Source organism: Lacerta agilis, chromosome 8, assembly GCF_009819535.1.
Source record: "Lacerta agilis isolate rLacAgi1 chromosome 8, rLacAgi1.pri, whole genome shotgun sequence".
Lineage (NCBI taxonomy): Eukaryota > Metazoa > Chordata > Lepidosauria > Squamata > Lacertidae > Lacerta > Lacerta agilis.
Genome location: NC_046319.1, coordinates 25,895,042 through 25,919,669, shown reverse-complemented (window position 1 = coordinate 25,919,669; position 24,628 = coordinate 25,895,042). Strand labels below are relative to the sequence as shown.

At 42.7% G+C, this 24,628-nt stretch overlaps 3 protein-coding genes across 8 annotated transcripts in view; 1 reads left to right on the top strand and 2 right to left on the bottom strand.

Annotated features, from left to right (window-relative positions):
* The window catches only part of LOC117050797 (ankyrin repeat domain-containing protein 27-like), a 54,436-nt gene extending 43,349 nt beyond the window's left edge, over nt 1-11,087 (bottom strand). Inside the window, exons 1-4 of one of the 6 annotated variants that reach the window (XM_033156648.1) lie at nt 10,890-11,087; nt 2,150-2,284; nt 1,084-1,194; nt 528-684 (exon numbers count right to left, since the gene is read on the bottom strand). In XM_033156648.1, coding sequence (XP_033012539.1) covers nt 528-684; nt 1,084-1,194; nt 2,150-2,251 — 370 coding nt within the window. In that variant the 5' untranslated portion in view covers nt 2,252-2,284; nt 10,890-11,087. The other 5 variants (XM_033156649.1, XM_033156647.1, XM_033156646.1 and 2 more) reach the window with 5 other exon arrangements.
* LOC117051056 (neural-cadherin-like) overlaps nt 1-24,628 on the bottom strand; it is a 187,689-nt gene that overhangs the window by 133,287 nt on the left and 29,774 nt on the right. The window lies entirely within an intron of this gene.
* LOC117050800 (regulator of G-protein signaling 9-binding protein) lies at nt 11,373-12,642 on the top strand. The gene has a single exon (XM_033156659.1). It carries the CDS (start codon nt 11,454-11,456, stop codon nt 12,165-12,167), a length of 714 nt encoding a protein of 237 aa, XP_033012550.1. The 5' UTR covers nt 11,373-11,453; the 3' UTR covers nt 12,168-12,642.

The window sequence follows — 24,628 nt, the reverse complement described above, 5'->3', positions numbered from 1 at the left end:
TTTATTGCTGACCTCTTAACTCTTTTCCTGGCTTCTGAAGAGTCAATTCTTCCAGGAAATGATAATCAAGATGAAGATCCTTCATGCAAACCTGCTAGGGTGATCTAGCTCTCATCCTTGTAGCCTTATGAAAGGCTTCTGACCTTGCCTTCTAGACCAAATAAGCTGTATGCTCATGGTATATGAAGGCCCTGAAAGAAGTGTTATTGCCCAAGGCTGGCCCTACCATTAGGCAGAGTAGGGTAGATACATCAGGCAGCAGAGGGTGGAGTGGCAGTGATAGCCACCTATTCTGTTCCCTCTTGGGTACCTGCCATGTACCTCCTAATATAGTCTGCTGCCCCCTCCAGTGCAGTGGAAGGCATCACATTGTCACCAGTGTTGAAAAAGGGTTCAATCCAATCCAATTATATATATGGAATGGAGCAGCAGAAGGAAGAATGGGACTCTCCTGTCATCTGCCTCAGGCAGCAAAATACCTAGAGTTGGCTGTCTAAGGGCTGGCTGAGAAGAGCACTACTACTCACCTTCACTCTCATTTTTTTCTAGTGCATGAGCGATACAAAGGATGCTGAAGCTCTCTTCTCTCTCATTGTAGAAAGTTTCCTCAAAGAGAACAGGCACTGAGCAACGAGGGCTGAAGCCAGCCCCAAGGATGATCAAGCTTCCTTGTATGAAGACTTCCTAAAGGGACAGGAGGAAGGGAAAGGCAAATGGGGAAAAAAATCAGTATCAACATGAGCAGTACGCAAGCAGAACAATTTAGGAATAGTGGCTAGTCATGCAGATTTTGAGAAAGATAAGAAGGCTTCTCCAAAGCAAGACAGGTGCAGTGCAAAAGTTAAAACACACTACTCCGCTTTTGAAATGGTATTACAGAATTGATTTTTAAATGTTTGATGGAAGGGCAAGATCGTCCATCAGTTTTAGAGTAAGAAGCCTTCTCTGTTTGAGCTCTTAAAGCATTACTGTTGTATTCCTTTAGAATTCATTTATTCCACTGAACTTCATGAGGCTGCAGAGTGGGTTGATGCCTCCACCACTCTCAATGCACTAGATCCCTGTCCTTAAAACAATTTGTACCTTTCCATTCACAGTTTGAAAGTTTTCTTCCACAGACTTCAGAACGTAGGAGTCAAACTGGCAAGCTGAGATGCTGCTGCTTGAAAGACTTCCTTTGCATGGAACTAGCACCTAAAGAAGTAGTAAACATGGAGTCAGGTGCATGCATGCACACACACACATACACACACACAAAATGGATAAATCCTAAAAGTATTAACATTTTGCCAGACCACACTATTTTAAGATGCCTAGTTTTGAAATCAGGCAGTAATGCAGTACAGATCAAGAAGCTATTACTCACTGGGAGGTGCTCTTCAATCACCACAAATGAGGACAGACCCTGACATGGTGCAGTGGGCTGGGGGAAGGAATACTATACTGTGGGAGGCCATGAGAGCCACCACTTCGTATCTCAAACCCTTAATACTTTGACGCAATATTTTGTATCCCACCAAGTCCTACTCAGAGTAGACCTACTAAACTTGACAAACCTAAGTTAATCATGTTCATTAACTTCAGTGGGTCCACTCTGTGCAGGAGTAGCATTGGACACCACCCAGTATTTCCTCCAAGGGCAGCCAGACACAAGTTCAGAGAAGAATAGATTGCACCAAGTATCATTGTAAACCATCTAGAACTTTGTTGATTAAAAAATTTCAGATTCTCCATGTAGAGTCATCAAAAGATATTCTCATAGCAGGAATAACTCTTGTGTCAACCACTTAAAAGCGCCTCACTGAGTGGTCTCTCTACAACTATGCACAGCTCCTCCACTTTTTCTTTTTAAACATATTTTAATTTATTTATTTTACAAAAAAACTTATCTTTAGAACAAGGAATTGGCATCAAGCAACACCCTCCTCCCATTCCTGAAGGTGCCTCCACTTTTCTAATGCTCCTGTCATATGTGCAATATGTGTGGTCAGATGCTGCAAAAAGCAAGGAAACTTAATAGTATACCACAGCAAAGGTGTAGTTTGCCCATTTCCCCACATCTGTTAAATAGGCCCTCTGAACCCTAAGTCCGAACTCATTCCCTGCCAAGCTGTAGGACCCATTTACTGAAGGCATCAAGTTAACTTACAATTCCGTGGAATTCTGCAACTTTCCTGCAGAGATCAGGACGTCGTTTCTGCATAGCTAGATAAAAAGGGTTCTTCAAGAGGTCTTCATCATACACAGCCATATGGACCCCCCAAGTATCCAATTTAGAGACTTTCTAGAAAGCAGAGAGAGAGAGAGAGATCTCCGTGGTCAAAATCCAATTGCTACCATTAGTAACCAGAAGAAAGACACTATAGGGCTATGTCTTATATTTTGTGAACGCTTGAAAATCCTGCCGTAGCTTATTTTATAGGTACGTCTTATTTTATGAGAAACACGGTACATACGTTTTATTTGCATGCCACCTTTCCACAGTTAAAACCATGCTCAAGGCAGTTTACAACATGAAAAAATACATACCGCATTGGCCTGAATATAAGCCTCACTCCCCCCCCCCATTCTGACTGTAAAAAGTCAAAATGCGGCTTATATTCGCAACCTTACGGTATGCAGCCAGGACCGTGGGGCAAACAGTGCCAGGCCTGCCTGCCTGCCCCATGCATAGTCCCCTGTACTCTCCCCCAAGGCCGGGAGTGAGCGAGGAAGGGGAAAGGCTGCCGGCAACGCAGAACAGCTCTCCACCCACCCCAGTATGCAGCCAGGAGCAGCGAGGAATGGAGCGACTTATATTCAGGTATTTTTCCTTTTTTTCTCCCCCCCCTCCATATATTCAAAACAAAACAATGATAATAAACAATAAAACATTTAAAAGTACACAACCAAATTGAACAATTGCCACATATATAATTATATACAAAGTAAGTATACAAAAAATTAAAATCAGTAACAGCAACAACTACTCCTAACAATACCCCAGCCCAATAGCTTGTTCAGCCCTCAGCTTTTGTAGCAGGCATCTGTCATGGCGCCACCCTCCTAGACCAGGTGGGAAAAGGCCTAGAAGGCAAGGAGCAGGTCTTCTAGGACTCACAACCAAGCCTTCAGTCTCAAGTCATGTTCAACCCTTCCCAACCAATTTTGCCTACTTCAGAATCCATCATAGAATCTCAAGTTTCCCATTCCCTCCATTTAAAAAACAAAACACCGGTAGGGTCTATTCATGCTATTTTGCTTCCTTGGGTGAAAATTTAGTTTGCCAAATCCTACCACCACCACCCAAAAATGTTGTAAATGAACAGGGATCACAGGTTTTTTTCCCATCATAAGGGTCTCTAAGCAGCAGCACCTTTTCCCCATGCCATTCAGTCGTATGGCTCCTGTTTTAGAGGGAAGAGAAACCACCTACAACCCGGCTTAAAGATTTCTCAGCTGAGGCCTTCTCTCTGCCCCAGGGGTGGGAAACTGGATCCAATTGGCGGGCCAGATCCAGCATTCCCCACCACTTGGACAAGTAGGAGTGGCTGCCTACCTGTCAATCACCTGACATCAAGTGATCCAACTCCGAACCCTAGGATCAGGAGTGCACTCCAAGCATGTCCCACAATGCTCCCTTTTGCAGTCCAAACTTTAATTCAAGCCTCTCTTCCTTTCCAGTTGTAATCTGGTCCTTTTTGAATTTGGCACCTTTTTCTTGTTGCTGCAAACTCAGAAAGTGCCCGCAACAGGAAAGGCACAATCAGAAGAGCACTATTACCCATCATTCACCAGAAGGTCTCAGGCCAGGTTACAACCATTTAGAATTCAGAATGGTTAAAATAGATTACAGCTACATAATAGGGTGGACCTTAAAACACACATCTCAGATGCCAAAGGTGAGGGCAAAGAGGCACATACTTAAGAGGAAGCTCTTGATTCTTCCCTTACAATTTGGCCCTAAGGGTTGATGTGTCCTGTGCCTGACAGTATCTCATCAGGTGATGGACAGGTGGGCATGGCATGGTCCAAACCATGTTGTGGGCTAAATGGGGAGACAGGGCAGGCCTAACTAGGATTCCCCAATGCTACTCTACCCAGTGCATGAAGCTATGCTCTGGGACACAGCTGGTGCCGCTTGATAAGGCCTATTGATTGGGACAGACCCATTTCAAGAAAATTTGGAGTTCAGAATCTCTGTATAGTCTTGAATAGATCAAGCAAAGATACCCAGTTTGCAGCTGCCAAAAGAAACCTGAAAGATGCCACTAACTAGTCAACACAACATAACTTTATAAGCCAAGCAGTACCAACAGCTACAATCATTCTAAGGGCAAAAGCGATTGGTGCTTTTTAATCGTGAACGCTGCTGCTTAGTTATAAGTGTAGCATCTATAGCTCATGGCCAAATGCAGATGGGATCATAACACAAATAGACAGTGATATAAAGTAATTTTGATATTGACAGATGGTAGCTCTGATGGGCCAGAAGTAGTAGTTCCAAGTGATGGCAAGACAGCAGGCAATTCCCAGCATATGGGATTACACGCTGCAAGTGACAAGTCTAAACTGCTTAGTAGCAACAGAACAGATACAAGCCAAGCCACACTAACAGTTGCTCCCAGAACCAGCTGGCAGACTACATCTTCTCTCCAACACTTCATTCTTCCTTAGTTAACTTTATGCTGAGGGGAGTTGATGGACATACCCATGGTCAGCCTCCTGGTGACCCAGCAACCAATCAGAGCTGGTTAAAACAATTCAAAACTTGACAGTTAAAACTGTTAGATAGGGGTTGATGACCTGCAGAGACAGGGACCAGTTCTGATGGGGATTTGGGGTTATCTTGGCACGGCAAACTACTATGATTCCTGAAGAATAAAAATCCTAGAAGGAGTTGTGAGAGTGTTCCCCCTGGGGTAGTAATACTAATAGCCATTCTAGATGGAAATAGTCTATGTTGAGAAAAGGTTTAAAGAAGAGTGCTGAATAATGTAGAATATGGAAAAATAGGGGAATATGTCAGGTGGAACCCTAGGCCCCCTATCTGCCCTGGATTCATACTTAGCAGATGCGTTGTGATACCTTTAGCATTGCATTACGTCTTTTCTCAGAGTGGCTCAGGAAAACAGAGGGTTATCCCCTTTTTACAGTCAACACCACTCTCCAAAGTAGGGTAGGCAGAGGGATTGCAATTAGCCCAAGTTCATACAGGAAAATCTGAACTACAGTAGAGCCAAAGCCATGCTAGACATTTAGAAGAAAACCACATGACATAGCCACCAGAAAAGCACGTGGAGGAATCATTTGATTAATGCTCTTGCATATAAAAAAGTTCCCTCCTTATACAGTATAGGGAAGTACTAGCCTAGCCCTCTCCCCCTAGAACATTAACATGGAAGATTATGTATCCCTGAGCCTATATTCTTATACCCCAGGAAGGATTATCACTAGATTTCTTTTGAACATGTGTTACTGGATGTGGTCATGTGCTGATACCACACAATATAACCCTGCTTGGCAAACAAACATTTCACAGCATGTCTAGCAGGTCACATTTGTTGGATGGTTCTGGCATAAATGCCACAAGCCCACCTCTAAACAGGTTTAGCAATGCAAGACAATCAAGCATGTTTTCAGGAAATATTTCAAGGTCACTTGTGTGGATGAGTCATCTTCTGACATTGTTAAGTTTATGGGGTGGCTAAAGCAGGGTCTGTTTTTGCATCTGTTAAGCAGAGCATTTTCACAATGACTAAGGCAGTTAAACTAAACTTCAATGGATCCATTATTTTACAGCTACAGCATCAAATGACTGGGGGGGGGGGGAGGAAAGCAAAACCTCATTTAAAGCAAGCAAATGATCTCAAGCACATCCCACAACCATGTCAGACCCCAGGTTATCCTGCAAAGTTTGAGGCAAAAGCTTAGTAGTTCTGACTATTAAAAACATACCCACTTAATATTCTTGTATATCCCAACACATAACCAAGTTAATTTTAAAACTGTACTGTTTGATAAGACCAGGGGCCCCCAAAGGGCCATAATGAATGTGATAATGTGAATTCCTATAAATCCTCGAATATGCTTCTAACAGAGGAGTTATGGTAACCTGTTTCTTTAAGAAACTGATGATTTGGCATGAGACCTTCCCCACAGGGAAAGAAGAACAAGCAAACACGTCAATCACAAAGATTCTATTCATAAGCTAGAACATAACTTGATACGTGCCTACACTTAACACAGGTTCCCATACAATGCACACTAATGAAATTGGCAATACAAAACCCAAACTAAGGCCCGGGGACCGGATGCGGCCCAATCACCTTCTAAATGCGGCCCGCGGATGGCCCGGGAATCAGCGTGTTTTTACGTGAGTAGAATGTGTCCTTTTATTTAAAATGCATCTTTGGGTTATTTGTGGGGCCTGCCTGGTGTTTTTACATGAGTAGAATGTGTGCTTTTATTTAAAATGCATCTCTGGGTTATTTGTGGGGCATAGGAATTCGTTTATATTTTTTTTCAAAATATAGTCCGGCTCCCCACAAGGTCTGAGGGACAGTAGACCGGCCCCCTTGCTGAAAAAGTTTGCTGACCCCTGGATAAGACCATTCTCTTACATCGGAGATGGGAAGCCTCAGGCCCAGGAGCTATGGGATTCTCCCCAGGCCACACACCCTGGTTTTTAGGCCACACCCCTCACTAGCTCTGCTTTGCATTCCCCCTTGGGTGTTTTTGCTGGCTGAACTATGTCCCTGATTTCTGATAATGCTTCTAGCTTGTGTGAATGAAGGACAGAGAGGGGGGGTGTATGTGTAGTTTTTAGCCTCTTGTACAAAGATAAAATTCCCATTTGTTGCTCTGCCCACATTTGCCTTTGGCCAATCCCACAAATGGCATGTGGCCCCCACAAGTGAATGCGACACTTGAGCTGAAAAGTTCCCTGCCCAAGCTGTACATGGCTTTACAGCTTCTGGCCTACTACTCTTAATGGCCAGCTGATAGGAGCCAATTGCTATGAGATAGCCAATCATCCCTCCATTGTGTCTGAAGAGATAGCCAAAGATTCAAGGTGGTGACTCCACACATACCAGTTAATGGAAGGGGCTGAGCAATAGTTTGGGCATAAATGAGGCAGAGCAGTTAGAATTAGCTAAATGCTAGAAGTATATTTGGGGTCTGGCCTGTTCTCTGGGGATGTGATATGGCGTAGTAGGTCTTCTACTTCATAGGGTGTCTGCTCTTTCTCTGCATGCCTGTTCAACTTGTTTATTTGTAGATTGAGAAAGGAAATACAGTTAAGCACTCCAATTCAGAGAAAGCTAAACCCAGAGCAAGCTACCCCATAACTGCATTGCTTGGGGAAGTGGAGAGTCCAAGCCACAAAGGCTGGGTATGCACTCCCATCTTCTCTGAATCCAATGCACGCCCACCGCTTATTTGGGAAGTCATGTACACAATGTTGGCTCCAATCTATATCGATCCTGTTGCATCCCGTGAAATTGAGAAAAAGAAGGGCTAGCTTTATTTTAAGATGCCAATGTGTCTACAGTCAGTATTTTGGCTTCAGACCAAGAAGTTTATCTCCAACGCTCACTCCCACCTTTTGAAAATCATTAAGTTCTAATTGTACTCACTTTTATTTGGCCCACTGGTGGTAACCTTATCTATGAAGTCAGATAGATCCCTTCAGGAAATCCTCTATATTATTATTATTATATCATCATCATCATCATCATCATTTGACTAGCAGAAGGTGCCTGGTGCTGCCTGGGTATTTTTAGAAACCTTTTTAAAAAATGGATAATGCAATTTCCATTTGGTGTCCACCTGTGACACCAAAAATCAGGTGCTGCCAATCCAAACTCATGTTTTGGTCCACCATCTTGATTCAAAATGGTGCCTGGCATCTAAACATCAATGAAGACTGCTGTCCTCACCTTGGGAAGGAACCCTTGTGCCAAGTTTAGCAACGATATCTCAAGAGGCGTCTGAATTTATAGAGAAGAAACAGAAGGCGAGACAAACCACTTTCCAAAATATATAGCAGATTAATTGATTCATTTACCACTTCAGTGGTTTACAAATATAAGATCAGTTTAAAAAGGATGGCCACACATAATTAAAATATGCAATAAAACAATGTCATAAAACATCAAAACATTCATAATTAAAATGCAAAACAAACAAGGTCTTTAAAACAACCTATATATCTATATATACACAAACAATTAAGTATGGCTTCCTCCCCATTCCCCAAGCTAGTTAGGAAACTCACAGCATCAGGAAAGTGCCTGCTGCTCTCAGTGTAGTAAATGAGGACCACCTGTAGGGCTACTGAAGAGATCTGTAACACCACAGATCTATACAGCTACCGGTAATATCTGATGAAGTTCATGCTACTACTTAACTTGCAAAACAGGCATGCAATAATGCAATTTGATAATTGAGCCATGGAGTTCAGAGTGCAGAGCTTGTGGTCTTCCAAAACAGACTATTCAAAACAGACTATTTACAACAAGAAGCTGTAGTGTGGATGGAATGCTCTGGTCAGGGCTCCAGCCACACTGCCATCTTCCAGAATATTCCGCTCCCCCCCCCTCTCTCTCACACACACACCCTGTTCAGCATTATGTGGTCAGTGAGGACACAATCTTCACTGGGCTGGGAGTTGGGGGTGCCCTTATCCCCCCCAAAAAATAAGTTGGCTTAAGACACTGGTGAAGTTGCTGCTTTGGCAAACTTCAAAAGCAGTGTTCGCGTAAGCTCTTTCCAAGAAAGTCAGTTGACAAGATTTGATGCCGATTTAAATACCCAGCCACATGACTTATCAACGTTCTACTTAGAAATGCTCCATGCATAAGTTTTGGTAACTCAAAACTGATGCTTCCTATGCTGTTTTGTTAACTGCACACAAGGAGTGCACTTGCTTCCAAGCAGCCACTGCTTTCTAACACACAAGCTTTTAGCATAATGCCTGTCCCTATCTTGGAAACAAAACTAGTGAATCTAAGCAAAACAGCAAGTGGAACTCAACCTCCATGTAAATAAAAACCCTCAACTGATATAAAGGTAGGGTACTAAACTCCAACATTTAACTTTAAATAAGGGGGGTGGCATGCTAGTAAATGAAAAATTGTGCTTCTGCTGGGATGTGAACTATACTATTCTTCACACACAAGTCGTCGTGTCCTCCACCCCACCCCCAGAATTTGTCAAAACTCTTAATAAAAATGCTTTATTACACTTGTTTCTTTGTATTATTATGCAAGGCATCTTGAAAATTACAAATAAGTTTCACTTCGAGAACATGGCCTACATATCCCTTAAGTCATCGTGTAGCCTATTACCACCCATGTTTACTCAGTAGCAGGTGCCTGCAGTGGGATTTATTCCTAAATGAGTGTGTCTAGAATTGTAGGCATGCAACCCAACATAAATGCATGCTTGTTCAGAGTCAGGCCCCCCACCAAGTTCAGTAGGGGGCTTACTCTGAGCAGATACTATGCATTGCCTCCTTAAAAATCCTATACTGATTGGAAGTAAGTGGACCTCACATCAAAGCAGACAAAAGTAGGATTCTAGTCTCTTGAACACTAGCCTATGGGATGGTAAAGCCAGTCACAATGCAATTCTGTACATGCCTACACAGCAGGAAGCTCCACTGGACTTACTCCCAGGTAAATTGGTACAGTGTATAGGGTTACTGTCTTAATTGCTTCAGTCAGGCACAGTCTTTGCCTGCAAGGAGTATACTATGTCATGGTGGGTATTTTAGAATATGTGCTCTTAGCTACTTTACATAAAAGTTACTATCAATATCCTGTTTTTCAGCCAAAAAAAAAAATTTACCCATGTATTTATTTATGTGAATTTAAAGCATTTATGAACTGCCTAATGTTTCAAAAATGTCCATGAGATTCAAACATGTCCTCCTTCCATAGAGGAGTTACAGAGAAGCCCACACTGGAAAGACTGCAGACCACAACTTCATGAGTGGACAGAAAGTACCTGCATTGCAAGAACTCCTCTTTTCAAAACCTGGGCTGTGATCCTCTACATAATTACTTGGGGGTAAGCCCCATAGAGCTCAGTGGGATTTGCTTCAAAGTAAAACATGCAGGATTGCACTGCTGCTCATTCTCGAGAAAGTCTCCAATTATAATCACCATGGTTGACTCGGCTTAATATCTATTACCAGCAAGGGACATTATCTAGCCAGAAACTCATTTCAAAACACATCTTCAGCTGCCTATTTCTTCTCCAGTCAAGGATATTTCAGGCCACACACCAAACACTTTCCAGGGACTGCCTCAAGAGAAGCAATAAGCTCCTAACGCTTCTTCTCCTCTGAACTTTTCTGCATCACCCTACAACTTCACTCCCTTTGGAAAACAGCACTTACTGAAAGGACACGTCCGAGCACCCCAACGCCCGAAAGGCAGGAAGCGGAAAGGAAGCAGCTCACTACACACGCGACATTGGGCAGCAGGGCCCCCAAGCTCCCTTCCAGCCGCCTGCCTCCAAGAAACGCCCGCACTGGCCCAGGCTGAGGACCAAACCCCGCAGGAGAGGCCTGGAGGGAATCCGCTGCCCGGGACGCCTCTCGGCCGGCGCTCAAGCGCTTCAAGCTCTTGCCCCCCGGACTTCCTGGCTCACTTGCCTTGTGAGCCACCGAGTGTGAGCAGGGCTCCTTGGCGGCCGCCCTCGCTCGTCGCCTTCCTGCGCCCCCGGCCCCCCTGCAGCCGCCCAGAGCCTTACCTCTTCCTCGCCAAGCCAACCGAGGCGGGCACTTCCCAGCAGGCCAGCCAATCCGCCGGGCCGTTTCCACAGCCGCTTCGACCACGTCTGCTCAGTAAGCAGCCCGAGAAGGTGGAGCTTGGGGGTGGGGTGGGGGGAAGGCTCACCGAAAAGCAGCAGCAGGAGCAGCCGGAAAAGCAGATGCAGCGTTCGACGGAGAGAAGAGGGAGAGCAGGAGCCCGGCGGTGGTGGTGGTGGCGGCGGCGGCGACTCTGAAAAGCTGGGCTGGGGGCCCCTGTGATTGGCTCCAGAAGCTCCAGCTGTGCGCTATTTAAGGCCAACAGCCCGGCGGCTGCTCGGGAGCCCGAGCGGGCTTAAAGGGAGCCGGAACGGAGCTCAGCCTCACGAGTAAGCCACAAGACAGCTAGCGCTCCTGACACCTGTCTTTCACCTCCTGCGGTGGCGTTTCCTAAGGATGCTGGAGAGCAACCAGTCCAGGGCGAGCCTCTTTCTCGCTCGCCCAAGATCCAGGCGTTGCGCTGACTTCAGCAGGCGGTGAACGGCGCGGACTGTGGGCGATCGGGGGGCTCTGCCATGTGCGTGGGGCCCGGAGACGGAGCTACCGGGGCTGCGCTTCGAAGGAGGGGCGGCGGGGGGAGGAGGAGCAGCAGCAGCAGCGCGTAGGGTCGTGAGAAGCAGCGGCAACCCGGCTGCCCCGGCCGGCGCGCGCCATGGCGAAGGATGAGTGCAAGGCGCTGCTGGACGCGCTGAGCAAAGTGACGGCCTGCTACCGGCACATGGTGCTGACCATCGGCGGCACCTCGGACTCGCAGAACCTGCGCGAGGAGCTCAAGAAGACCCGGCAGAAAGCCCAGGAACTGGCGGTGGCCAACCGCAACAAGCTCACGGCCGCCTTGCGGGACAAGACGGTGAGCAAAGAGGACAGGGCGGAATTCGAGCGGCTTTGGGTCCTCTTCTCCACCTGCTTGGAGATCCTAGAGACCGACATGCGGCGCGCCCTGGAGCTGGGCCAGGAGTTCCCCCTCAACGTACCCAAAAAGCCGCTCATCCAGACGGGGATGAGCGGCGGCACCTCCGGAGTGGCCGCCCGGGCCATGAGCGTCCAGAACATGAAATACGAGGCGGACAACAACATCGACGTGGTGGATTTGAAAGACCTGGAGAATGAGATCAACCAAGTGGGGGAGATGATGTACGAGATGGAGATGAAAGTCAGCGTCCCGCAATGGACGGTGGAGGCCAAGCAGGACCCCGGGGCGGAGCTCAAGTCCACCATCAGCGTGGGCGCCTCCTCCATCGGCATGATCGAGGTGGAGGAGAGCAAGGCCTTTTGCGATATCAGCAAAGTGCTGGCCGGCATAATCTTCACGGCCGTTCTCCTCATCGCCATCATCCTGGCTGTGTGTGTGGCAAAGCTCTCCTAAAGTGGGGGATGTCAGGTCCAGGAGAAGAGTTTGGCTTTTCTTGATGAGGGAGAAAAAGGAGAGGCGTTTGTTCCCCCAGATTATGGGTGGCGGGAGCAGGCGAGTATGAGATGGGATCCCTGTGCTGGAATGAGGGGCAGGGGACGTGTTCTGTTCAAGTCCTAAGCCTGAGGATTTGTGCGATATTCTAGCTTTAAAGAACAGTCCATCTAAGGTATGTGGGTATTACAACTCCCAGCCATAGTAGGGATTTGTTCGCTATTTATAGATGATTATTCTCAGTAAGCAGAAAAAAGTATTGTTTGTGAGTAGATTCTACTGCTGGTCCATGTTTACAAACTGCTTACAAATTGCACATGATTTGGAGATGGGAATTAATTCAGTGGCAAAATGGAGACACCTATAAATTTACATATAATTTCCTGCAAACATAAATGATGTTGTGGTCCTGAGCTGAGGATTTGTTTTCTCTCTCTAAAACAGGGATCCCCAAAAGGCGGCCTGGGGGCTGGATGCGGCCCAATCGCCTTCTAAATCTGGCTCACGGACAGTCCAGGAATCAGTGTGTTTTTACATGAGTAGAATGTGTCCTTTTATTTAAAATGCATCTCTGGGTTATTTGTGGGGCATAGGAATTCGTTCATAATTTTTTTCAAAATATAGTCTGGCCCCCAACAGGGTCTGAGGGACAGTGGACTGACCCCCTGCTGAAAAAGTTTGCTGACCCCTGCTCTGAAAGAAGTGTGCTTTTAGCCCTGGGTGCTAAGCCTAATAATTTTTTATATTTTTTTTGGTGGGAGGGGGAGTTTAGAACCAAATGGTTTAAGAGACCTGAACTTCTTTTGTTGTATCGGATCTAACTGCACTTTGGCACAGCACACACTGTGAAAGGCAATCCAAATCTGCAGAAAAAAGATTAAGCACCATTTACAGAGACCTTAAGAAGCTCTGTGTTCAATTCACTGTTGCATAACATAGTCTACCACTTACAGTTTGCTGTGGGGTAGAACCAGTTCAGCTTCTTTGTTCACTGTCAGTAAGTTTAAATGCTACACTGCCTGTTCGGACCAAATCTTCCAGAAAGGATGCTGCATTATACCGCCCCGCCCCCCGACCAAACAACAACAATATATACATGCTGCATTATATATAATGCATATATCACATACAGTAGGATTTACTCCCTAGTAGGTGTATTCATTGCCTTGAAATCATGTATGGATACACATACCTGAGCTGGGAGCAAGTCCCAGTGAATTCAGGATTTAATTCTGAGTAAATAAGATCGCACTGCACAACTCCTCTGGGGCTTTATGGTTTGTGTGTGGAAGCTGAACAGTGCTGTTTCTAAAACAGTGAAGCTAGAGTGCAGCAAGATCCCAAGTATGTTTACTCAGAAGTAAACTCTACTGAGTTAAAAAGGACTTGCTCTCTGGTAAGTGTGCTTAGAATTGAAGCTTTAAATGCAGGCTCTGGCTATAATCCTGAGCATACTTATAAAGATTCCATTTATTTCAGTGGGACTTTCATATAATGTGTTTCAGATTTGGGCTGCCAATGTGGCCTAAAAACAAGTCACTATCACTGATTTTTTTAATGCTGTAACAGGACGTTAAAACCCATGAATCTGCCTTGTGCCAAGTCAGACCATTAGTTCATCTAACACAGCATTATGCTTCTTTGCTCACTGGCAGTGGCTCTTCAGGGTTTCAGACAGGGGTCTTTCCCATGCTTATCTGGAGATTCCAGAGAACCCTTTCCTGTGCTTGATCTCCACTCTGATTCTGTGGTGCAAAGAAGAGGCATGATCTCACGTTGACAGTCTGAAGTTTACACATGTACATCTCCTATTACTGTTAATGAGATTTACATATGTACCTGCCAGAGCCAAGAAGATTAGAATCAATCTTATAATCCTGACATACCTAAGACCTGGCACAAATGTGACTTGGATTGCAGCGTTTGAGCACAGGGCTGTTGGAGCTAGACAGTGGAGCTAGATAAACATTATGTAAAAGAAGACATTGCTCCTCTTTTAAGCTGTCTGTGGAACAGTATCTTTAAAGGGGATGCATGAGGCATTCCTGTGCAGACAAGGCCCTATCTGAAATGGCTTTTAAAGTAAAGAGTTTCATTTCAGTCACAGTTTTTTGTCAAGAACAGTACACTCAACATGCAGTTCCACTCATTCAAACTACAAAGGTGTTACTGAACATTTCTAACCTCTTTAGCAGCAATTAGCAGTTCCAGGCAACAAAGTTAAACAACTGATAGTGTGGTCCCATCCCTGTCTACTTAGCAGTGAGACTTACTTCTGAATAAACATGCTTAGGACTGTATTGCTCATGTACACAAAACATGCTTCTCTACTTGCCCCTTGAATTAACTGAGTTAATTGAAGCGGTGAGAAGATTTACAGGTCAAGCTTCAACCTCTTCGAACTTTTAAGTGCACAAGTCGGTGAAAACATTAATCTGAACCCTTGGGTCTAACAAAGCCATGAGTTACAATTGTCCAGTGTCAGATTTCCTAGTAATGGTGATATGTGTTTTGGATTGGCATTGTGATAGAGTGATATGTTTTGCATGATAGGATGCCCTAAGTTCCTTTACATGAGTTCCTTAAGAGCTACTTCCACTTTAAGAGCTAGTTCCAATGGCTGAATAGAGACCGGGGGGGGGGGGCACATTTGAGCCCCAGACCTGAGGTTCTCCATCCCTGCTCTAGACAGGACTGATCTACATGGTCTGACACTATGGGCTAGCTTATTACATTTAAATCAAATGGCTAACTCAAGAGCATCCACCCACCCAGCAACTGCTACAGGGGTAACAAAAATATATTGTGTGATTAGTTAGAAGCAGGCAGTAGAATCTTATACCCTGACCCTAAGTCACTTGGGCTAAGGGCACTAGTCTGCTATTGACAAATCTGTTAAGTTTTATTAATAGAGCTATCCTGAATGTAATACTTGGAATTAGGTCCCATTAATTTCAAAGGAACTTCCATATGGCATGTTTAGGATTATTATGCTTGTCTCATGTCCTTGCAAACTGGATACGTTCAGCCCAGTTCTCTGTACATTTACATGGAAGGTCATGCTGGACTCAATGGATGTCGGCAAACCTAAAAACACTTAAAAGCTAGTCACCATTGGAATAAGTGGGACCTACATGCAATAGGATCAGGCTGCACAGCTGCAATGCTTTTTGTACTTACTTGGAAGTAAAGTCCCATTGAACATAGCTGGACTTTAACTTCTGAGCCAACATGCATAGGAGGCGGGGCTGCCAGTGGAAAATCTATAGGTTCTGCCTTCACATGCATATACTTAGGCATGTACCTAGCAAATCTATTAAAACTAATGATTTACTGACCATTCCTGAACTGTCATACCCACATTCGTTTCCTTAGAATTTTAAGTTACACTTATTTACTTGTAAGCCAAAACTTAAAATTCTCTGCATACATGTAGACCACATTTCAAGTCAAATATGCTCAAGATGGACGTCTGTCCTACAGGGATTTTATGGAAAATAATGTCCTGTAAGTATGCACAGAATGAGAACCTAATTCCGTGACTTGCTTCTCTTTAGGAACGAACCATTAATCTTCCTAAATGTAAGTTATTTGAGTAAACTGGCTTAGGCTACCCATTAATAGTCTTGTTAGTGAAATTTGTGCTGCATGTTTGCAGGCAGCACTGGACAGCAGGCCGTCAAACAAGTCTTGGTTCTGTAGAGGTTGCAACCAGGCAAGACTTCAAAGCATGTTAACACATAAATAGATCCTCCTGTGTTCAATAAGCAAGACAGCAGCCTTAATTACTCAAGGTATCAAAAGTGTTTTGATATTTGATTGTAAATATGTGTTTAGTCCAAAAATGGAATTGAGAAGTGGGGTTTGGATTTTATGTATTTGAGATGACAATGATGTCAAAATTGTGTACTCATATTGGTGCTAAAGTACCTGTCTCTGCATATGTAGATAGACTCAAACTGCTGCTATTGATCCCGTGTTCTGACCACTGTTTCATTTCAAACATTGTTCATGAGAGGCAGTGATGGCTGTCTTCGCTGCTACAAGGGCTAGACCTTTTTCTTCAGTGTGATTCACAAACCTTGCACTTAAAGCTGGTCTGCAAATGGCATTACAGTACAGTGGTACCCCGCTAGACGAATGCCTCGCAAGACGAAAAACTCGCTAGACGAAGGCATTCGTCTAGCGGAAGGCTGCCCCGCAAGACGAAAAAGTCTATGGGGCTGCCTCGCAAGACGAAAAATTTTCGTCTTTTTTTTTCCGTTTTGCGGAGCGCGGCTGTCATTGCCGCTCCGCAAGACGAAAAACCCGCTAGACGAAAATTTTCGCAGAACGAATTATTTTCGTCTAGCGGGGCACCACTGTATTAAACTTGGGAGGGGGGGACTGCATAGTTGGATTGCAGCTAGCAGTATGTTAATCAGAAACAGATTCTATATTCTTTGCACATTTAGAACTCCAGTGTTGCATTTGTTCTGGAACAAACAGGAAATCCAGATTCAATAACTTTTTTTAGTTCCAACTTGGGTGCAGTCATTTCTCTACTCATTTTTCTAAAAGTTGCAGGTTTATGAGATGTAAATCTATTATGCTGACATACAAGATTTGTTTTCCAAATGATCTAAGACACAGGATTGCCACTATCTAATTACCTAATGGGCCCACCATAATCTCCCATGTATGCCCAGTGTAATCACATGCGCAATGTGACCTAGGCACAGCTGCCTGTCGCATGGTTTACTAAGCTGACCAGATGCAAAGGAGGTCAAGACTCTCATACCTTTAAATAGTGATATGGAAGAAGACATTTTGACAGGTTTAGCCTGCTAGGCAGAAATCAATGAAATAAAATATAACAGCTAAAATTTCTGACAGTAAGAGCTGTTCGACAGTGGAATGGACTCCCTTGGAAGATGGCAGGCTCTCCTTCCTTAGAGGTTATTAAGCAGACACTGGATGGTCATCTGTCATGGATGCTTTAGTTGAGATTCCTGCATTGCATGGGGTTGGACTAGATGAGCATTGGGGTACCTTCTACAGTGCAATTCTATTATTCTGTGTCCTCTGCACTGGTCTCCCTATGGGCAATGAGAGCAGAAGTTAGCAATCATTCCAACTTGTTTTGTGGGAATAAATTACTGTTGAATTATTAGAAGTTGCACTTCAGGCCATCCCAGTCAAAACTTGGTTTCACCAAATTTATGGACATTTGTCACTGCCAAAAATAAAAGCCCAGCACATCTCTAAACCCTCCAGAATTTTTTTTAAAGCCTAAGGGACCTATCTTGATTTATAAACTGCTTTAGAGGGCACCAGAGAGCTTGAAAACCATTTGTAACTTAAAAGATGAAGTGAGAAAAACCAGAAAGCTAAGTACAGTAGTAAGGACTTTTCATAATTTCCCTTTTTGTGGTAGAAATAATATACTGTATGTCCATTCACATGTTTAAACTTTTTTTTTTTTTTTTTGCATGAGCGTGCCTAGCTGTCCTGGAAATATTACATATTGCAGCAATACAAATTAGTTTCCACATTAAGTACTTCACATTAAGCAACATAATTAAGCAAAGAATTGCTAAGTGTTATAACGCCAGTAAATTTACATTATGGTTCTTTATATCCAAGTTGCTATAAAACAGGAACAGGGAGCCTCTCGCCCAAGGGCCAAATGTGGCCCTCCAAGCCTCTGTCTGGCCCTTGTGACTTTCCCAACACCACACCCCTTGTCCTTCAACGGCCCTGCTTCACATCATCTTTCAGTTTTTGCTTGGCACAGAACAGGCAATTAAACAGCCTGTTTCTGAGCACTTAAAAAAGGATGTTATGATTACTAAGACCCAGCATGGCTTGCTCCAAAACAAGTCATGCCAGAAGAACCTCATTTCTTTTTTGGTGTTTCAGGGGAATGCTGTGGACATTGTGTATTTTTATTTCAGTAAGATTTTCCCCATGATATTGTGGAGAAGTTGGCAATGGTTCCTCGTCATCCTGAAAAAAGTGACAAGTTGATGCCACAGGGTTCTGTCCTGGGCTTGTTGTTGTTCACCATCTTTATAAACGACTTGGATGAAGGAATTGAGGGTATGCTCATTAAATCTGCAGATGACAGCAAACTGGAATGGGTAGCTAATGCCACAGAAGACATAATTTGGATTAAAGATGACTTTAACAGATTAGAGAACTGGGCCCAAACAAACAAAATGAATTTCAATAGGGACAAATGTAAGGTTCTACACTTAGGCAAGAAGAACCAACTGCACAAATATAAGATGGGGGACGCCTGGCTTGCCAGTAGTATATGTGAAAAGGATCTAGGGGTCTCAGTAGACCACAAGCTTAACATGAGTCAACCATCTGATGCAGCAGTAAAAAAGAGCTAATGCTATTCTAGGCTACATCAACAGAAGTTTAGTGTCTAAATTAAGGGAAGTAATAGCACTACTATTCTGCCTTGGTCAGACCACACCTGGAGTACTGTCTCCAGTTCTGGGTACCACCATTTAAGAAGGATAATGACAAGCTGGAACGAGTGCAGCAGAGAACGACCAAGATGATAAAGGGTCTGGAAACCAAGTCTTATGAGGAATGGTTGGGGGAGTTGGGTATGTTAGCATGAAAAAGAGGAGATATTAAGGCCATCTTCAAATATATGAAGGGCTGTCACATGGAAGAAGGAACAAGCTTGTTTTCTCTTCCAGACCATAGGACCAGAACCAATAGATTCATGTTACAAGAAAGAAGATTCCAATTAAACATTAGGAATAACTTTCTGATGGTAAAAGCTCTTTGACAGTGGAACAGACTCCCTCAGGTGGTGCACACTCCTACATTGGAGGTTTCTTAGCACAAGTTTGGATGGCCATCAGTCATGGATACTTTAGTTGAGATTCCTTAATTGCAGGAGGCTGGACTAGATGACCCTCAGAGTCCCTTTCAACTCTATAATTCTACAATTTATATCTTAGTGCTTGAGCCACTGGATTGTGATGTACTGAATATATTTTACACACAATCACATTCGCTCAGGTTGCACATAACGGTCATCTGAACAATTTATTGGCACAAACGTACAAGCATTTAGACTCCTAGAGGAGAGACTGCTGCCACTTTGCTCTTGGTCTGGTCTTCTGCAGCTGTGAGCTAAGCCATGGTTTAACCTAGCAAGTCATCTGACCCTGGGCTCATAGTTTGTTCCCTCCAGGCAAATCACAAGCTGTAAGCCAAACAAAACAAGCCTTGGTTCAGACAACATGCTGCAGGACTGAAGAAGCAAAGCAGCCACAATCTCCATTTGGACCAAGCCATGGTTTGGCTTAAGTGTTATGTATAAACTGGATCACAAATTTAAAGCAGAAGCTTGGCTTTTGTGTACGTACACACACACACACTTCTAAAGGCCTGGTTATTTTCTTATGTTTACAGCCTTAGTAATTTTTAATAATGTATATATTCACTGGAAAAGGCAGAGGGAGTCTCTTTTTTTGTAAAATAAGATTTTTTTTAAAAAATCAAACTTTGCTGTATATTTTACAGAGTTTGACAAAGTAATGTATTATAACCATGATGATAGCCCAGTAACTATAAATACAGAGTGTGCAATATAAAAGGAAATAAGCACTTTTGATTTACAACATCCAGGTTTTACTTCAAAATATTTTGTCAGGTTCATATTACAGAATTGTTTTAGTATGAATATCGAAGTGTTAAAATATTATAATGAGCTGGCATCATTCCATCTGAGCAAAAGTGTTGCTTTTGTGCTCAGGATAAAGCCTGTTGCTATTATTTATTTTAAATAAAGCCTGTTCTGTCAACTTGCCAGCCTGTTTGTGACAGTCATTTTTTCAAAAAAAGACAGATGCCCAAGCATAAGCTTATCAATCAAACTGAGTTACCCATACTGAATTGCCTACACACTCCAAATAACCCATTTCATTATTATACTGTGAAACACCACCACTGCATTAAAGAGTTGTCGTAAACTTCCAGTTATTTTACTGAGTGGTATCTCACCTGCAAATAATTTATTGTCCACATATATGCGTGCAAGGCTGAAGCGCAAAACACTGTTTAAATTTTATCAAATCAGCTGCTTCCATCTCATGACAAGCACAAACTTTTTCATCTTTATATATAATATAATATAATGCAACGGAAATTTGCTTACAGATGACTTTGTGAATTCAGTTTTATAGCAGTGGCACCTAAGCTAATTCTCAGAAATATAACCACATTCACTTGGAAGTTCTATTTTTTTAAAGTGTCACTACCTTTAAAGTAAATAGACATAGAAGGTAGGGGTGTCAGCTTTTGAATTACTCCAGCACACTGACTCTTAGAACACTGGTACCCTACATTCACTGGTGCCCTACATTCACCCTAAGATTCACAGCAACGAAGAATTTTGGAGATCTATAGAGAGGACAGAAAGAGAAAAATTCAATTACAATTTATGGTGATGTGCTGAAGCCAAGGCGTCTGCATCTGGAAAAATCAAGCACTGAATGCTGATCTATGCTTGTTGAACTAAAGACCCTTAAAGGTTTCATCTGTTTTTTGCAGGTTAAAAATTACCAAACCAAAATCAGTTGAAAAGATCCGGTAATGAAAAAAAATATTAAATTACAATTCAAAACAACAGAACCCGGAAGGCCATGTGTCACAGGATTGTTTCTATATATAAACAAAATCCAAGAGGTATTAAAGCTCCTAGCCTTCCGGCTAAAAATTAAGAGTGCAGAATAATAATTTGAATATAAATAAATGTTTGTGAAGCTCCTCATCAACATATTTACCCTTCACAGATTTTCATTATGTAAAAAGTCATTCAGGAAGACCAGTGGATTATAGTCCTCTAAATGCTTTCTCTCAATACGATTATGTTAGTCTTTTAATGCAGGCTGAGGTCTGAGTGGAATAGTAGGGCTACACGTGAGCAGTCAGTTGCAGCCTACAGTACAACTGGGATTACTGAAGAATGACTGCTTTCTAAATCTTTTGTGAAATTGTGCATGTGCCAAGTATCTGAATAACATTACAGCAAGGAATAAGAAGTCAGTCTATATGAAAGTATATTGCACAGATGAGATGACAAAACTTCATCCACGGGGTACATTTTGCACAGCTAAGCACCGCATACAGACCAGGAATCTTAGTTTAAAACAAACAATGGTAACTTAAGCCAGCTATGGTTTGATGCTGGCTCATTTTGCAAGTAACCATTTTCTATTTTAATCTGGATGATAAGCCCAAACTTCAGTTAACTGAGTTTGTATACAATGCACAACTACGGCTAGTTCTAAAGTGAAGGAAGACTTCACTTTCATTTATGTACAGAGAAGGGAGAAGGCTGTGAGTCTGTGTCTGAACTGGGCCTTACATTATTTTACTGCAGATTTGAAAGCAAGGCAGTTCTTTATGTAGACATTAATCTTTTTCTTACAACAAGTAATTTTGACAGAAGGATAATGACAAATCAAATCAATCTGTATTTTCTTTATTTGGCAAAATCCATATATGCTGCACGTGAACTCTGGGAAGCCTATATTTTTTCATGAATATTTCAACGTTTAAAAGTAGCTATTAAATCAGAGCCCGTGTAATTTATTTATTTATTTCTTCTACAGTTGGCAAGGAAAATAACATTAATACAAAAACCTTAAGAATGCAATGTGAATTTAAGATTTTAAAATAAATTCTTGACAGAAATCAAATTCATAGAACAGTCCAGACACTAAAACAATGGCTACTTGTAATTAGGGTGCAGATTAGACTTTAGAACAAAGACTAGGTATATAATAGTTTCTAAATCTCCATTTCCAATGCACTTGGTTAAACAGAAGGAAATAAAAACAACTTCGCTTAGCTTAGCTACTTCATAGCAGTTAAATGTTCACTAGCACTTTTCTGGAAAAGAAGGGAAATTAAATTACAGGAAATACAGTAACAGGTAAGTCCATGAAGTCACTTACAGATGATCCCTTGTTTTGTATTAAGAATGGTTTTTATCCTTTAAGGACATTGAAAAAAACTTTACCTCAAAAATTAAAATATCTGCAAATATGTAAGTCATTTATAATATTAGGTTATATCTAATGCTAGTTATACCAAGAGTAGACCCGATTAATACATGACAAATTTCAATGGGTCTACTCTGCATAAAACCTAGCTGGGTATAGCCCATAGTCAGGCGGTTACCAGAAAAATAATTACATAACTTTGTAACCTTTAAGAATTGGTACCTGAATTTGCTTGTTTTTCCCTTGTCGTGTCTATTGGACTACAGGCCTATGGATAAGGACTGTCTTCTTTGTAATTTATGCACAGAACCTAGAACATTTCAGGCACTTCATGAATGAAAGAAAAATAGCAATAATAATATTGCAATAAAGAAATACCAAATAATTCTCTACATTGTGGGTTGTATCCAATGTGGTGCTAAGTTAAAGTCCCTTAGTACTGGAAGTACTGGTTCCACTGGCAACGTTTTGTATTGTTGCACAACAAAATGCAGAAGCAGGTTGCTCGTAACGAATTGTGCAATGAGTTTCCTCTAGTACAACTGTTGCAAACTGGATTCTTCTGCTGTATAACATTAACATTCCAAAAAAGTGAAAGGGCGGACAGAGAACATTGGATACAGCCCCATATCTATCATTTTTAAACAGGGCAATGTTATACTTGACTATTCATAGGTCAGCTCTACTGAGTTCACTGAACCTTACTAAAGAGTACTGCAGCCAGGAAATGATGAGAAATATTAAGAAAAAATTAATGATAAACAGTTTGTATAGCGTATAAGAGAACGAGTGAGCAGATGTCCAGTCTTGCGTGTGTGTCTGATTATAGTTATGCTGGTGTTTCGTCCCAGTTTCCTCCCTAAACATAATCAGCCAGCTGGCTGACCTATGCTACTCTGCCAAGCTAGCACCAAAATGAACTTGCAGCCAAGCAGTTTGGTAGGCGGCAAGAGCAGTTTACAGTTTTTCAGCATTCTTTTTTTATTTCTCAAGCATTTCTATACCACAATTCCCCCCCAAAAAATCACACAGTGATTTACAACAATAAGGTACAGTAATCTAAAAACACAAGAAACAGAAACATTGAAGTAATGATCCTAAGTTACACAATTAACCACATCATAAAAGTGTCTTAATCCATCAGCTTCCAAAAGTCTGAAAAAATGTGAGTTTCTACATGGCATGTAAAAGAACATAAGGTTGGAGAAACATACTCAGTCAAGAGGTCGTTCAACTGATGCAGAATCACCATTGAAAGGGCCCTTCCATGGGCCTCCACACAAACACACTTCATTTAATGCAGGGACCACCAAGTGAGCCTTTTCTGATGATCCTAATGCATAGGCAGGTTGGTATGAGAAAAGGCATTATCTCAGATATTTATGAACATGAATTAGTAAGCACTGAGAGGGGTTTCAGAGTTTACACTCTGTACAAACTGGCATGCTCCAACTCAACAGTAAAAAAGAAAAAAAGTTGGTCCATTAGCCCCCACTACTTACAAAACATAGCAAATGCATTCTCCATTTCTCTGAACTATTTCACATGGAAGGGGAGGGAAGTACTATAATAAAGTGTGGAGGTGCAATTTTGGTATTCTGCTTCCTTGAAAGACAAATTAAAGAACACCAATCATGGAGAAGCTACTGACTGCATCTCCTAGGAAGGCCACTACTTTCAGAATAATAGAGATTCTAGGGAAGTGGAAAGATAATCTTTTGGATTTTGACACATGGAGACTTGATTTCTCCTTGGCCATGGTGATCACTGTGCGGTCATGATCTCACTCTTTCCTCATCTAAGATCACTCCCCCCAGTTGCTCTTTGCTACAGAGGATGTCACATCCACTGGCCGCAATCTCACTATTAGCCCCCTCTCCCAGACTGTTACAGTCCCATCCAAAGGCTGCAATTGCTTTAAACACACACACACACACACACACACACAACGCCAGGATAGAGAATGCCAAATGCATTGTGTATTCTGGATCTTCTTAGATGCATCTGTTGGTCTGCAGCCAAAAGCACTTTATGCTGCAGTTCTGTGCAGTTAGCCACACTTAAGACCATTGATTTCAATGAGCTTAGGGGGTGAGATCAGGGAGCAGTGTACAATAATTTCAACTGCTACATTGATTGGATCAGGGGTCAGCAAACTTTTTCAGCAGGCAGCCGGTCCACTGTCCCTCAGACCTTGTGGGGGGCCAGACTAGATTTTGAAAAAGAAAAGGAAAAAAAAAGAATTCCTATGCCCCACAAATAACCCAGAGATGCCTTTTAAATAAAAGCACACATTCTATTCATGTAAAAACACCAGACAGGCCCCACAAATAACCCAGAGATGCATTTTAAATAAAAAGACACATTCTACTCATGTAAAAACACGCTGATTCCCGGACCGTC